Genomic DNA, 15,790 nt, shown 5'->3' on the forward strand with positions numbered 1-15,790 from the left:
AATTGATAAATGTGCATTTTTTTGTCTAATAGAGAAGACATACAAGACTTAAAGAGAAACTCTACTACAAAGATCTTAGATATTGAAGTTGAAACGTTAAAATTATAGATCATTCCTATCACGGCATTTAAATTAGAGGCTTTTTTTAGTTATATGATTATTCAGTTTTAAAATTTCTCCAGGAAAAGGAAGAATAAGAAGGATTATCGTTCAATTTATGTCCCCGTTTTCACTTTCCACACCTAAACGTAAGTTCATGTTTATTGTTCCACCTAACACTGTGGGTTTTACTCTTGCAATGACATTTGATGATGATGGTATGCCTTTGGGGCTGGTTGGCTACAAAAACAAAACAATAAAACAATTAAAAAGGCAGATAGTATTCTGGGTTTTTAGATTAGCCGTAGTGTTTTGTTTAAAGGCAATTAACTCCATGATTGTGGCTGAAAATGAAATGATGAAAGTCGAAACACTTGGACACATATTGCAGACTATAGCTGCGGCGCTGGCAGCAATTAGACGATACTAAAACTTTTATTACTTGTTTTCTATATGTGAGGCCTAATTTGTTTTCTTACCAAATATGAGGTAAAGGTTGCAGGTGCCGTGTTTGTTTGTCTTTATTTAGGCCTGCGTAATTGTCTGGTTTTATCGGAGAAAATAAGGATTAAATAATTGCTCAATTTTTCCAGCAGGTCATTTTGAAATTACATTTCAGGTAAGAGATAAAGACAAATAGCCCCCTTTGGATTGCTCATATTTTTGGCAGCTCAAAATGAGGCACAAAGCAATATACATGCCGACTGCTGTTTGCTGTGATTAGAAGTGTTTTTTTTTTTGTTTTGTTTTGTTTTTTTTACCAATTCCATTTGTCGTCAGACTGAAAAACTCCCCTAATGCTCATGTGGGAGGTAGCCTTAAAATAAGATACGCTCAGGCAAATGGTTGGTGCGTGACTAGCTTGGCATCTGTGCAAATGGCAGTATTAGGGATTGGCCATTACACCTGCGAAGAGGTAGATAGATAATGTATACCCAATGCTGTTATGAGGGTGAACTGCAATTCATGATTTTTCCACGACTTGAATCACAATGAAGTAAAATTGACTCTACATAAACTCAGCTGATCGAAGGCCTTGCAACCTGATTAATGTGCTATGTTGTTGGACGCCAGAATCACAGGAAAAGTAACGAATACCTGAAAGTCTTCTGCATATCGGCTGCATCTGCCACTCAAAAACATTGATTCATTTAATATATAAAGCAAAAATACTTGAGATGAATAAGCAAACTACATAATTTGCATTTCCTGAAGAAAATGCAAGTATAAGGAATGGATTCATGAAATGAAACGCACCCCTATTCGACTGCTGGAAAAAAAACGTGTGATGTTATCCACCCACCAGGAGCCAGAATTCATTTTTGCCAATTAATCAATAACCATTAAACTTTTGAAAACTTCAGAAAATAGCAAAGAGTTCCTGAGTATCCTGAATGTTTTCATACCATGACTGTTAAAATTGGACTTTTATGACAGGACAAGTTAGCGTTTAGAAATGTTAAAAAACAGAAAACAATAGTGGGGATGTAACATGTGTAGCATTCTCACTAATAAAAATAAAATAACTGATTAAATCATCAACAAGGCTGGGGTTTGCAGCATCATCTCCAAACCATTGAAGGTAAACAAAACAATAAATGTGGGTGAATCACCAAGTTTTCCCAGTTGTCAATTATATAGTTTGTGGATAAACTTTTTGCATGCGAATGGTATAAGTTATCATCATCTATCTGCTTCTTGCACAGCCAAAGTGGACTCAGCTAATTTATCAATCATGAAAACAGATGTAGTAAAGATATGCATTGAAAAATAAATCTATACCAAGCATTAATTTGATAACAGTGATGTCAACGTCATAGCTCTACTAGTGCTCAATTTTGGTTTTCTAGTGCATGAGTACATTTTACATGTGACTGTAGATTAGCCAAATGTAAGACCACTTTTGGTGAAAGCGCCTTCACAGTAAAGGGTCCACAGATCTTGAACAATCTAACTGCTGAACTGAAAACTCTTACAGATCTGAACTTGTTCAACTGCAAAGTGAAGCCTGTGAACACTAAATTCATTTTAAAAGTTTGTAAATTATTTATATATTAGCATGTTGTAATTATAACTACGTATCACTGTTTGCCTTTGTCTGTTTCATGTTGGGGGCCGGGTCTGTAAATGAGCCTTTGGCTAGATGGTTCATGGACATGGCATTGGTTGCTATTATTTTTGAATGTAACAATGCATTCTGTTCTGTTCCTCCTAAATAAACTCATAAATAAATAAATAAATAAATAAAGCCAAATTTGTCACTCATAAGCCTTATATGCTAATAAGGGGGCCAGGAAAAGCAAAGTCAGGCTTCCTATTGGCTTTCAAAAATATGCTGGATTTAATTAACCCTCTCTTACAATGTTTTAGTAGTACAAACGCAAAGCTTTACTACTTCTACTATAGACAGTTGTGCTTTAATAGTCTAGTCTACTCACACACCAGTGCACTAAAAACCTTTACTAGTAACACAAAGGTTTTGTATATTAGTACTACTATGAAGTTGGAAGGATTATAACCAAATCCAGCGCCCTGATATGATTATTTTTGAAAACCAAAGACAAGCATGAATTTGCTTCTCCCGCCCATTATTAGCATATAATACTTATCAGTGACACTTTTTAATTTACTAGTACAGGGGTGTCAAACTAATTCTAGTTCAGGGGCCAAATACAGAGCAGTTTGACTTAAGCGGGCCGAGATTTAAAAGCCAGGAAAATGAGTAATTTGAACATTATTGTGCTCTAGATTCAATTTCCAGGTATAAATAAATTATAAAAAATAATTGACACATCCCTGAAGGATTTTCACTATTAAAATATATATTTTTTTCAATTTTGTGGCCAAATTTTATGTAATTTGGGGAAATTTTGTGGAATAATTCTAAGAAAAAAAAGTTATTTGAACAATTTGAGATTAAAAATGTCTGCCATCGTGTGATATAAGCATTGGGAACATGTGTGAAAGAGCTGTTTCTCTTCTCTGTGTGCTTCCTTTAACAATTCAAATGATTTCAATGCTTTGAGTATTTGTTATTATGTACCATTATTCCACACAGTTTATTATCCTCAGATGGTTGTTTAGAGCTGATATATATTACGACAAAATATCTGTCAGACGATGAAGGAAAAAGCACTCAGAGATAAAGATAGAAGCAGAGGGTATGATCCTTCAGGGACTAAACATCGTTATACAAAGTGAGCGGTGTCAACGAATGCAAAGACTTCTGCAATCCTCAAGAGAACAATGACAGATTAGAAGAGGGACTTGTCAAATCCTGATTTTTTTTATTTTTGTTACTCCATTAACACGTCTGATCTTCAACTGTTTGATAGGAAATCAAACGACAACGTGCAGAGGTATATTTCAAGAGTCAGGGATGAATCAGCATCTTATTGTTCCAATAGTACTGGAGGATTGCAGACGTTTTTAAAAAATAGCTGTTGAAAACACACATATATAACCTTTTTTAAAACATAAATCTCTGTATTTAGGCAAACAAGGAGTTGACAGCCATGGGTAAAGTGAAAGTAAAGGGACAAAAAAAAAAAAAATGAGTAACAGGTGGCAAAAAATGGTTCAAAAATGGCAAAAATGTGGCAAGAAAAGAGTGAAAAGTGACTAAAATGGGGCAAAAGCAGTCAGTCGTGGCAAAAAAATGACAGAAAAGAGGAACCAGGTGGTATGTAATGGCAAAAGGTAGCTTAAATGAGCAAAATGTGATAAACAAAAGTAAAAAGGGCAAAGATATGGAACAAAAAGAGGCAAAATGTAGGGAAAAAAAAAAAAAAACAAGTATTATTTATTTAGTTTATTTGGATGAAAAGTGTCAAAAAATGGTTAAAGAATTAACAAAAATGGGATAAATGTGTTGGAAAAAACTTGCAAAAATGGACAAAAATTAGGAAGAAGGGATATTTATTGGCAAAATGAGCTAAAATTTGAAAAAAAAAAAAAAAAACGAACAAAAATGTGCCAATTTTTTTGGAAATTGCAAAATGGCCAAAGAAAAAGGTAAAAAGAGGTTTAAAAGTCCCTCCCCTTTTAAGGTTTTCTGGGGGAATGACTATTAAAATTAAGACATAAAGAGCCACATGTTGAGTATCACTGACTTAATAACAGCTTTATCATGGTTTTAGTAAATTAATTTAATGAACTATTTCGTTACAGCTGTGTTTTAAGGCATTTCTCTACCATTGTGGATGTGTGTATATAGCACCCCCTGTTGGCCATGCTTCGTCACTGCAGCCCACACTGACAACAACACAGACGCCATCTTTATCTGCCGTGCTAAGCAGCAGCAGCAGCAGCAGCAGTGTGAGCTGAAAGTAGGTCAGTCCCTGGGTAGAGCAGGAACACGGTAAAAAAAAACGCCCCTGCTGTCGGTGAGCTCCGTGTCGGTGTCCGCTGAAGCTTCTGGACCACATTGTGGTTTAATGGTCCAATGAGTGGGATCTGTTATCCAGCTACAACGCACTTTGCTTCGGTCGGTCCCGGTTGAGGTTGGACGGATCTCCACAATTAATTAAAGCAGTGAAAACCAGGTGAGGTGAATATAATAACATGCACCAAGAAAACAACAATAAGTATCTCAATAGTTGGTCATTTAACGTGTATTCCATGTGTAGTGGTCACAACTTAGGAAGTTAGCTTAATTCCAGGCTAAGTGGTGCTAAGCTAACCGTTATCGAGTTCATCATGGAAATGTAATAATAAACAAAGCTCTTCCACAGCTAAAATATGTCTTTAGAGAGCTTTTTAGCGGTCTTTAGAACACTTTAATATTTTAATGTGTCATATTCAGGGATAGTGTTATTTTATTATAAGGCTGCGTGTAAACAGGGAGGTGTGTCATGTAGTGTGTTTTGATTTGTTACCTCACAGACCAAACCTTTATTTAAGAGACAGAGGTAATACAATATATATAAACACTATATAATAATATTTCGTTATTTGAATAAATGTAGAGAATGCCAACGGTGCCTCAATACTACTTTTTAAACTTTCGATATGATAGGCTGATACGGATATCGATTTGATCCGATATCAGCACAGATCATACATGCTAGTAGGGCTGCACGATTTTGGCCAAAAATGACAATTGCAATTTCTTTTTCAATCAAGAGTGTAATCATGATTATAATCACAATTATTTATCATATTAGGGAATAACTGTGTTCTCATTGCACTACAGTTTACAGTGCAAAATTAAGCTTTAAAATGGAATTATAATAATTAAAAAAAAAAAAAATTACCCCAGGAATTTAAAGAATAAATACACTATTACGCAAATATTGCAGACGATCAGGTTAATTTAATCAGGGCAACCAAAATTGTGATCACGATTAAATTTTGATTAATTGTGCAGCCCTACAAGCTATAAATGTTTGATATTATATATATTTTATTGCTAATATGCAAATATTGTCCAACACTATATTTGCAATTTCTGATATTTACCGATACACAGACGCCATCCCCACCAATCTAATATTATTAAGTCACATTATATATAAAGGGTTTTCACCGACGTCACATTCTGGGCAGTATCCTGGATGCCCGGCCATGTTGGAGGCAGTTGGAGGTAAACACTGCAATGGATAAATCTCAGAAAAGCTCCTCAAAATACATTATAGATGCAAAGTCATACAAGGAAGGACTTGGTTTGCAGGAAAGGGCACGATATTTGGAAAAGTTGCGCTTTGTTGATGGTGCAGATCCATACGAGTCGGCTCCTTCGTCTTGGATCAATGATGACCTGGAAACTCTTCCGTCTATTATTTATTCTCCTGATATCGTCAACTACCTGGATTTCACCAAGCCCTACACAGCGGACGACTTTAAATCTTATTGAAGTTTGGAGGTCGGCTGCAGAGGCTCGCATTAGCATCAAATATATATCGGCAGATATCTCAGTCAGTGCTAATAATTTCACAGTGAACCTGCAGCGTAGTTACTCTAAAATAGTTTACGACCGCCAGGCAATCTTAGATTTAGGCAAATCAAACAGTTATAGTCAGCTAGATGCGGCTACTCTGGACCTACTTATGTTGTGTTCACACCGAATGCGTCTTCTGCGGCACCGGATGCATCTGCCGTACGAAACGGTCACACACAGCTTCTACTCCATGGTTGAATGGGTGAACAGACCGGTGTTCTTGTTGACGTCTTGACGTCATCGTCAACAAAGACTCTGATTGGCTTTTGTCATGTGAAACAGCCGCATGAGTTCAATATTTTCAACTCTTGCGAATGTGTGGATATGCGTATAATTGGGAGCGCGCTCGCATGGCCAACGCACTTGACGTGCGGATCGGACCGCACCACTGCACAGGAAAGATTTCGCATCTGGGACGCATCTATCCATTGACTTTGTATGTAATCTGGTCGTACGGACATTTCGTGACGCATCCGGTGTGAACGCATTATAAGATATAGTCCTATGCTATTTCTCTTAAATAAATATATCGATATTCATGCGATATATCACCCAGCCTTAAATTGGATGGGTTCCTATTTTCCAAGTCTATTGCTTAATCATTGTGGATTTTAGTAGGGTGCATTATCTTTTTATAAGAAGCCACTGTCATCAAAAATGAATAATTTAATAAAATATAATTTTTTGCCACCAAAATATCAATCACCAATTTTATTACAGGGGCATTATTTTCCAGGTAGTGAATTATTCACCAACTACTAACGAATATAAGTGCTTTTAGACTATTAGGACAGCTTAGTTTTACCCTAAAGATGATTTGTTGAAACGGTAATCAAGTCGTCTTCTTAAAGGAAGCTGCAAGCCAGTGGAATCACAGACGTGACGGGCCTGAAGGGTTTCCAACAGTGTAGTCGCTGTTAGTAAGCACTACACTGCTTTTGAGCATTTGCCTTTTAGCCATTATGTGTTCCACTGCCGTAGGTTTTTCCAGGATTCAATACATAATGTATGCTTGTGGGTTTCCTAGTCTTTTTATTCAAAAAGAGTTGGCTTTAGGCAGACTGGAGTACTTTCCTAAATTAGTCCATGATCCAGTTTTGTTGAGGCAAAACTATTTGCTTCAAAACATCCTATTTTTTTATTTATTATTAGTGTTTTTGCACATTTTCACTGAAAAAGAGAAAATGCAGTGTTACACACCGCCATCATAAAATAAAGTTCAACAAGTTTCTTTTCACTGACACTACTGTGTAGAAGTCTCAAAGTAACCATGACAACATAATGATGGCATTGTAACAACTGTAAGTGAGAACATTAAGGATAAATCACCCTAAGTTACTTACAATGCACAAAAATAAGAATTTTTTTTTTACCCTATTGTGTCAGTTTAAACACTAATCTGAACAGATCATATGAAAATAAAATGTGCATTACACACTGCCATCATAAAATCAAGTGTATCAAATAACCATTGCAACACATTGAAAGCATTGTAACTACTGAAATATTGCACAAATACACAAAAATATTGATTGAATATAAAAAAAGTAAAAAAAATTTTTTAAAAATTGTGTTTTTTAAATTAAAAAATTGATTTAAATTCGGCTCCCAAAAAAATATTTAATGTGCTTCTTTTTGCAAGTGCTAACACAGTATTAATATAATTAAAAAATAAAATAATGTGTGTGTTAATTGTAATGGTCAAGGTAGGTCAGTAGTTACTGTCTTCATAGTGTCTTGTTTTTTGTCAGTTATAGTGTCCTTACTGTTTATATTGCAACATTTGTGTTTACGCGAGTGCATTTCATTCAAACAAGTTATTTTTCTTTGTAAATCTAAAGAATTGTGAACGCTGGCTGAGAGTTGCATAGAAGAGGTCAGTTTTACATGCTCCTAACTTAGCTGATGATGATATATTAACATTTAGTAGTCACTCACCAGACATATTTTTCCATTAAAGTAATACACATATATCTAGTGAAAAAGGTAGCTGTCCAATGCACCATTGACCCCAAAACCTATGGTGTATTTCAGGCTAAATGAAGAGAAATCAGTCCAACATGGCTGATGCAGATCTCAGTTATAACTAATTACAGGTAGGGCTGGGTGATATAGACCAGAATTGATATCTCAATTATTTTTTCCCAATATGCTGATACTGTATATGATATGATGAATCTTAATATTTTTAAAAAATTCAATAAAATCTTACCAGAAAGATAATTCTGGGTTACATTTTCTGATGAAAAATGCCACACAGGCACATTTATTAACAAATAGCTGCACAATGTGTTCAACTTTTGGCTTTTTCTCCTATAAAGGACAGCATGTGTGAGTGAGTTCTGTAGTGTGACGGCTTGTTTTGGGGAAGTTCTCAGTACAGAATGAAAAGCACAGTTGTTTGCTAAGTGGCAAAAATGAGTATTTTAATACCAAATAAGCTAAAAAATAAAAATATATCAATATTAGGGATGGAAACCTCTGGGTATCTCATGATACGATGCATGATACAAAGCTCACAATAATGATTATCTCACAATATGACAATACAGCGATTATCGATATATTTGTCAGAAATCAATCTATGATAATCTATGACATAAGAAGAAAAAAAGATTAGGTGAAAAAATACATTTTTGTTTTATATCTCTGAAAGACAATAAATTGAAAAAGTGTCCTATCAACAGTGACACTATTTTAGTGCAACATTTATGTAAATAAGTGTCAACATATCAATGTAAATGAATACGTATCTCCAATAGTGCTTTCTGTAAACAAAGAATAGGGTCTTTCTTACCAGTGACACCATTATAGTGCATTATTCCAGTAAACAATATATTGGTTCCTTCAACAAACATTTTAGTGAAAAAGCAGAAAAGGTTTTGAGAAAAAAAAAATTGATACTTAGCGCGAGCATATCGATAATCAATCGTGCGAAAAAAATATCGCGATATATTGCCGTATCAAGATATCGTCACACTCCTAATCAACATAGATAGTATTGTAATTTTCTATTTTGCCAAAATAGAAGACTTGATATATCTTGAATTTTGATATATTGCCCAGGCCTAACTACCGGTACTGTCTGATAGTTGAGTAACTCTGAGTTAACTTAAAGGGCAAATGAGAATAACATTTGCCCTGGCAGACATGGCAGGTGATTCAGTGTCTGGATTAAGATGTCTAGCCACTGGGATTTCATAAAAACCTACTTCTTTTCTTCTCAGGATGAAACGAGGGCTCCAGGGGATTGAGCAGGAGGACGGAGGTGGTAGCAGCAGTGGGGCTCAGAAGACTCTTAAACGATCTTGCAAACAGAGGAGGGAGAAAGACCGTAAGGAGGGAGACCAGTGGGAGTGTCTGCCACCAGAGATCCTGCTGCACATCTTCCAGTACCTGCCTCTTCTGGACAGAGCGTACGCCTCTCAGGTGCACAAAACTGCTTTTGCTCATCCTTTGTTTATAACACAATCTGTAATTACAAAGCACTTCAGAGCAAACATGTCATTTTCACAATTGTGTGGGAGCTCAGAAATCTATTTGAAATAGAGGTTTGCTGTATGTGATTTGTGCTATTTATCGCTCCCTTTATAACACATTTTCAAGCTTTAAAAATGAAAGTCACGCTGCTGCTTTCCAGCCAAAAATCATATTATATCCATTTTTGCATATGCCAAATGTTCAATAAATATTCTCAAAATACTATTCACCAAACAGAAAAATGCTTGTTTTTTAATTTCAGGTTGTAGATAATTGGTTGTTATTTTATAATTTTAGCTCATTTGCTTGTTGTTGTTCACATTGCTTTACAACTTGATTATTTCAGTATGGAATTGTCACTTTTTGTCTTACTTTTTACTTTTGCTGTTAATTTCCACTCTGTGTGTGTGCGTGTGAATAGTTTTGGTTAAAAGAAAAAAAAGTAAAGTTGTGTAGTTGGTGTAACCCCTTAGTTGTCTGTAGTTGACCTGCCGTTTGTTGTGGTAGGTGTGCCGTGGCTGGAACGAGGCTTTTCACATGCCGGAGCTGTGGCGATGTTTTGAGTTTGAGTTGAACCAGCCAGCCAGCTCGTACCTGAAGGCCACACACCCAGACCTGATCAAACAGATCATCAAACGCCACTCCAACCACCTCCAGTACGTCAGCTTCAAGGTACGATGGGGTGGTGAGCAGAGGTGAAAGTGACGGATTACTAGTAATTTAGTCACTTTTATGGGTACTTGTCATTTTACTTGTACTTAAGTATGTTTTAAAATAAGTAATTTGTTAGATTTCTACACCCAACCGTTACTCAGTAAATGATTATTTTTTGTTTTAAGATGTCAACAATCAAATGCATCACATCATAGCAACGACCAATCAGATTAAATGTAATGCATGGAGCCAAAAGAGCATTGAATGCCAGTTATATGCTCAGTTTTAGAGTTCATAAATGTAGCTATACTTAGAGCCTGGGATTTTTTTTAAATTTTGAATTTAATTCATTGGTGTTATTTTATTTTATTTTTTTTAAATTGTTGTATTTATTTGTATTGTCCATTTTGTTTATTTCATTGGATTTTGCAGTGTTAGTGGTGAAGAACAGTGGTAGGACTTGATAAGCATAGATTTCTATCCTTTGTCGAACGAATCAAATGTATTATATTGAAATGAACCTCTTTTTTTTTTTCTAATTTCGTAGCGATTTCTTGATATTTGTTTATTCGGTTTTCATCCATTCTTTTGTTCGTTCAAAATAAATACATAAAATAAATTATATATATTATACAGATGCCTTTGTGGAAACTTTTACTTGGTCTGGTCTGAAGCTGAAGCTGGTGTTGTGTTCTGTGTGGCGTGTGCAGGTGGACAGCAGCATGGAGTCGGCGGAGGCTGCATGCGACATCCTCTCTCAGCTCGTCAACTGTTCTCTGAAAACGTTGGGGCTCATCTCCACAGCCAGGCCAAGCTTCATGGAGCTGCCCAAGGTCTCACACGTTCTCTCACATAAGCATTTATCAGGGTTCCCGCGGATCCTTAAAAAGTCTTCAAAGGCATTAAATTCCTGAATCTAAAAATAAGGCTTTAATTGTCATTAAAGTGTCTTCAATCAATGTTTCAAAAGTCTTAGATTTTAACACATAACATGTATGATTGTAATTAGTCTCACATTTGAAATGAAATTTATAGTAACATTTTATTTAATTTTTTTAAATGTATAAGCAACATGGGAAAATGTAAATTTAACAAACATTGCCTGTCCAACAAATATTTTTCTTAATGGTTTTTATTTTTTGTATTTTGTAGTCTTCTTGTGTTTTTGGAGTTTTGATTATTTTGGTCTGTTTTTTTGTGTGTATTTTACTGTCATTTTTGTGTGTTTACTTTGGGGGTTGCCTGTTGCACGTCTGCACTAGACACTAGAAAAAAAATACTACTGTGAAGTTGGTCTTAAATTTAATTTCAAATGGCAATAAAAAGTCTTGAATTTAATTTGACTAAAGCTGTAGGAACCCTGATTTATGTCACATGGCGACTTTTAACAAGACAAATTGGTTTTCACTCTTTAAAATGCATTTGTTTTGCCAATTTCAAACAAGACTTTATTAATTTTATTCATAGTTACTATATTTAATTTACACTACAGTTAATGGAGCTTAAAGTTTAGCTGCAGCACTCAAACATTAGCCTTCGTAAGTGTCTTGCGCGGCAGAAATTTGACTTAATGCCGTGATCTTTGATTAATGTGTGAGATGCGACTACTTTGATTAATACCAAGTGCTTATGGAAGAGTCCATTACTCAGGAGGTGTCAGCTCAAGATATTGCACTCAGCCTTTGTTTTCTGACAGTTAATCTCAGAGACAAATCTTTTGTAAAGTGGTGCGGTTGCACATTGAATGCATCTTAATGCAAAGGTGCTCTGCAGCGTTGTGATAACTGCAGCCCCTGGGCTGTGTTTGCTTTTTATCTTTGGCTTCTGCAGCATTTGGACAGGGATTGTCTCTCAGTTAGCTGAGGTGATGAAAAAGATTAATGTGGTAAAATGTAGTGAATGTGTAATAGAATTACATTAGCTGTGTTCACACTTTAAAAAACACATCTGATCCCCTTTAACTTATCTCCATGACAGAGTTATATAAAGAACAATAGAGCAAGGTAAAGCTGCACTACACAAATCATGTTCAGAAAAGTATGCTAGGGTTGGGGTCAATTACATTTCTCAGTTACAATTACGTTTCCAATGACTCATGTTCAAATACAATTCAATTACGATTACAGTGATCAGCATTTTTTCCAATTATAATTAAATTACAATAATTTATTATCCTCAGAAAGTCAATTACAATTATGTTCTCAATTACAAAGTTCAATTACAATTAACCACAATTAGTGATTAATTGTAAATAATTTCTGTTAGCATCTCTTATAACTGCTCCTAAATCAGCTGTAAAATACACTAAAAACAAATATTTATAATCTAATTTTTTTCCCCTATCTATTGGTTACCTTGTTAGGCTTCCTAATCAATGAAACTAAAGGTTTAAATATTTTTGGTCAGTGTACCCCTCAATTTAGATTTTTTTAAATGGTAAAATGTGGGAAAACTTGATTAAAAAACACGTACTTGGATTACATTTCAGTTCTGAAAAATCCAAAATTCCCAACCAAACATGTTCGTCAGTGAAGATGAAAACTTGAAACCAAAAGGTGAAGACTTTGTCTCTGATTTTCTGAACTCCTCTCATTCCGTTCCTCAGTCTCACTTCATCTCAGCGCTGACGGTCGTTTTCGTCAACTCCAAGTCTCTGTCCTCCCTAAAGATCGATGACACGCCCGTGGACGACCCGTCTCTCAAAGTTCTGGTGGCCAACAACAGTGACACACTCAAGCTGCTGAAAATGAGCAGCTGCCCTCACGTCTCACCTGCAGGTATTTAGCAACTGTTACAGCAAATTAGGTTATTAATGATTCATTATTAATAAAAGTGATGCTTTAGCTAGATTTATGGTAGTTTCCAATTGTAAAGTTCAATGCTGTCTTTGAACTGTGTCTGTTTTACCGAACAAAGTCAAAGTCGGCTTCATTGTTTATTCCACTATATGTACAAGACATGTAGAGAATGAAAAATTACTGTTCTCTTCACCCAAAACATTTAAAAACACAACAATGCAAAATACTGGTATCAATTATAAAGACAGAACAACAACAGCAAGTATTTACTTAAAAGCAAATGTCACCAAATGAATGCTCCAAAATACCTAAAAGTGCACATGCTGATTTAATCGGGTTTTGTTACAGTTATATACGTTAGAAATATTATTTACTTGATAAATTCTTAGTTTCCACAATAGTAGTAATAGTGTGTGTGTCGGTGGTGGTCAGAGGGGACGATGGCTCACTATGGCAGCCTCGCTTCTGTCAGTCTACCCCAGGGCAGCTGTGTCTACAATAGTAGCTTACCACCACTAAGTGTATAGTGAAAGAATAATGCCATGTAAAGAGCTTTGAGTCACTAAAATAAGGCGCTATATACCTGTAAATCTTATGTATTATTATTATTAAAAATAATTTACCGTAGATAAATTGCATTCTAATTTAATTTAGATGTTTTTAGAACCAACTTTGACTTAATTGTTTATTACAAATGCTAATTGATAAAGCTTTAAATGCCATGTTTTGTTGTCGCTATAGCACTAGGTTTTTGAATGACAAAACGTGTATTTTCAATCCTTTTATTTTTTTAAATTATATTTGATAAATGTTAAGATTTTATGCAGCGTAATTAATGTCTTTTAGGACAATAATGTTATTTTTAAAAGACAGTTTTATGTAAAAAGAAAACCAACAAAAAAATGCTGTAATGTTCCAGTTTTATTTTACCTGCCTGTGATTCATGCCGTGATCAACAAATAAAGAATGAACAGGTACGTAAACCGCACACAATCGGCCTTAAGGGTAAATATTCATTTGTTGAATTGATTTTTGTTTCTACCATTCTCCCCTGCTCGTAATGTTCCCACAGGTGGTGGTAGTGCAGCTGTGTTTTAGCTGCCAATCAAACCCACAGATTAAACAGGGTCATTAATGAGTGGATGCTATGGTACCTCTCTGTTTGCAGGCATCCTGTGTGTGGCCGATCAGTGTCACGGTCTGAGAGAACTGGCTCTAAACTACCATTTGCTGAGTGATGAACTCCTCATCGCCCTCTCCTCAGAGAAGCACGTTCACCTGGACCACCTCCGCATCGATGTGGTCAGCGAAAACCCTGGCCAGCAGTTCCACTCCATCAAGAAGAGCAGCTGGGACGCCATGGTGCGCCACTCTCCCAAATTAAATTTGGTCATGTACTTCTTTCTCTACGATGACGAGTTTGGCCCCTTCTTCCGTGACGAAATCCCCATCACGCACCTTTACTTCGGTCGATCGGTCAGTAAAGACGTGCTGGGCCGCGTGGGGCTCACCTGTCCGCGGCTGGTGGAGCTGGTGGTGTGCGCCAACGGGCTGAGACCACTGGACGAAGAGCTGATCCGCATCGCTCAGCGCTGCACGCAGCTGTCTGCCATCGGCCTGGGGGAGTGCGAGGTGTCCTGCAGTGCCTTTGTGGAGTTTGTTAAGATGTGCGGGGACAGACTGACACAGTTATCCATTATGGAGGAGGTACTGGTACCAGATCACCGCTATGGGCTGGATGACATTCACTGGGAGGTGTCGAAGCATCTGGGTCGGGTCTGGTTTCCAGACATGATGCCCACCTGGTAGAAGGTGTTTGCTTGGTTCTATTTTCCTCTGAATCCTTAAAGAAATCCATCCTCAGTTTATCTCATCTCATTCTCACCCTGAAGAAAGTTTATACTTTAAAAAACCCAAATTTTATTCAGCGTCACCATGTCATGGCTGTATATAAGTTTTATGTGCATGTATATATTAATATCATTGATTAATCGTGGTTGTTCTCACACATGGCCTTTTTGTGAGTTTTATGGACCTGTAGGCTGCTGCTCTCCAGGGTTGGGGTCAATTACATTTTTCAGTTACAATTACATTTTCAATTACAATTCAGTTACAATTAAACTGCAATTATTTTTTATCCTCAGTTATTTATGATTATGTTCTCAATTCCTAAAGTTCAATTAAAATTAATCACAATTACTGAGCCTGAAATAAATAACCTAATAAAAGGTAACCTTCCTCTTGTGTTAGCTTTCTGTTAGCATCTCTTATGATATCTATCATCTAATTTATTTCCTATCTGTTGGTTACCTTGTTTGGCTTCCTAATCAATGAAAATATTGGTTTTAATAGTTTTTCGAAATGGTAAAATGTAGGAAAGCTTGATATGAAACACTTTTTAATAATTAACTACATACGTGTAGAATTGTACATAGAACTGTAACATGGTTCCCCAGCTTTGCGTTAAATTATAATTGACAATTTTTCATTGTCAATTATAAGACTTTTCATGGAAATGACAATTAAAAAAAGTGCACTATCTAAACTCAATTACAATTTAATTATGATTATGACAGCAACAGATTTTTTAAATTACAGTTATAATTGTAATTAATTTTGAATTACGCGATTTCAATGATAATTGACTCCAACCCTGGTTGTATCTGTGTGGTTTCCTGGTCTATTTGAGAATAAAAGGTGACATTTTTGCTGTGATTACTTTATGTGCACAGGATGTACAAACACACACATAACACAGATGTATCAGTTATGTGAGAATAGATATGCGACACATATTTTGCTTTATTATGATCAGATTTCT

At 35.8% G+C, this 15,790-nt stretch overlaps 1 protein-coding gene across 2 annotated transcripts; it reads left to right on the top strand.

The window, feature by feature from the left end:
• Positions 1-4,355: 4,355 nt before the first annotated feature.
• LOC114461302 (F-box/LRR-repeat protein 3-like) lies at positions 4,356-15,261 on the top strand. 2 transcript variants are annotated; one of them, XM_028443299.1, is made up of 6 exons: positions 4,356-4,643; positions 9,265-9,466; positions 10,025-10,189; positions 10,882-11,004; positions 12,777-12,948; positions 14,138-15,261. In XM_028443299.1, exons 2-6 carry the CDS (start codon positions 9,266-9,268, stop codon positions 14,776-14,778), a joined length of 1,302 nt encoding a protein of 433 aa, XP_028299100.1. In that variant the 5' UTR covers positions 4,356-4,643; position 9,265; the 3' UTR covers positions 14,779-15,261. The 2 variants fall into 2 exon arrangements, with proteins under 2 accessions (XP_028299100.1, XP_028299101.1); XM_028443300.1 differs by having other exon boundaries at positions 4,364-4,431.
• The last annotated feature ends 529 nt before the right edge of the window (positions 15,262-15,790 follow it).

This window comes from Gouania willdenowi, chromosome 3, assembly GCF_900634775.1.
Source record: "Gouania willdenowi chromosome 3, fGouWil2.1, whole genome shotgun sequence".
In the NCBI taxonomy this organism is placed as follows: Eukaryota; Metazoa; Chordata; class Actinopteri; order Blenniiformes; family Gobiesocidae; genus Gouania; species Gouania willdenowi.

What these genes read in the sequence shown, in the direction of transcription:
- LOC114461302 (XM_028443299.1), top strand. Translation starts at nt 9,266, where the DNA reads ATGAAACGAGGGCTCCAGGGGATTGAGCAGGAGGACGGAGGTGGTAGC. An exon ending in TCCAGTACGTCAGCTTCAAG is followed by an intron (nt 10,190 to 10,881) that starts GTACGATGGGGT and finishes TGGCGTGTGCAG; the next exon opens with GTGGACAGCAGCATGGAGTC. An exon ending in GCTTCATGGAGCTGCCCAAG is followed by an intron (nt 11,005 to 12,776) that starts GTCTCACACGTT and finishes TCCGTTCCTCAG; the next exon opens with TCTCACTTCATCTCAGCGCT.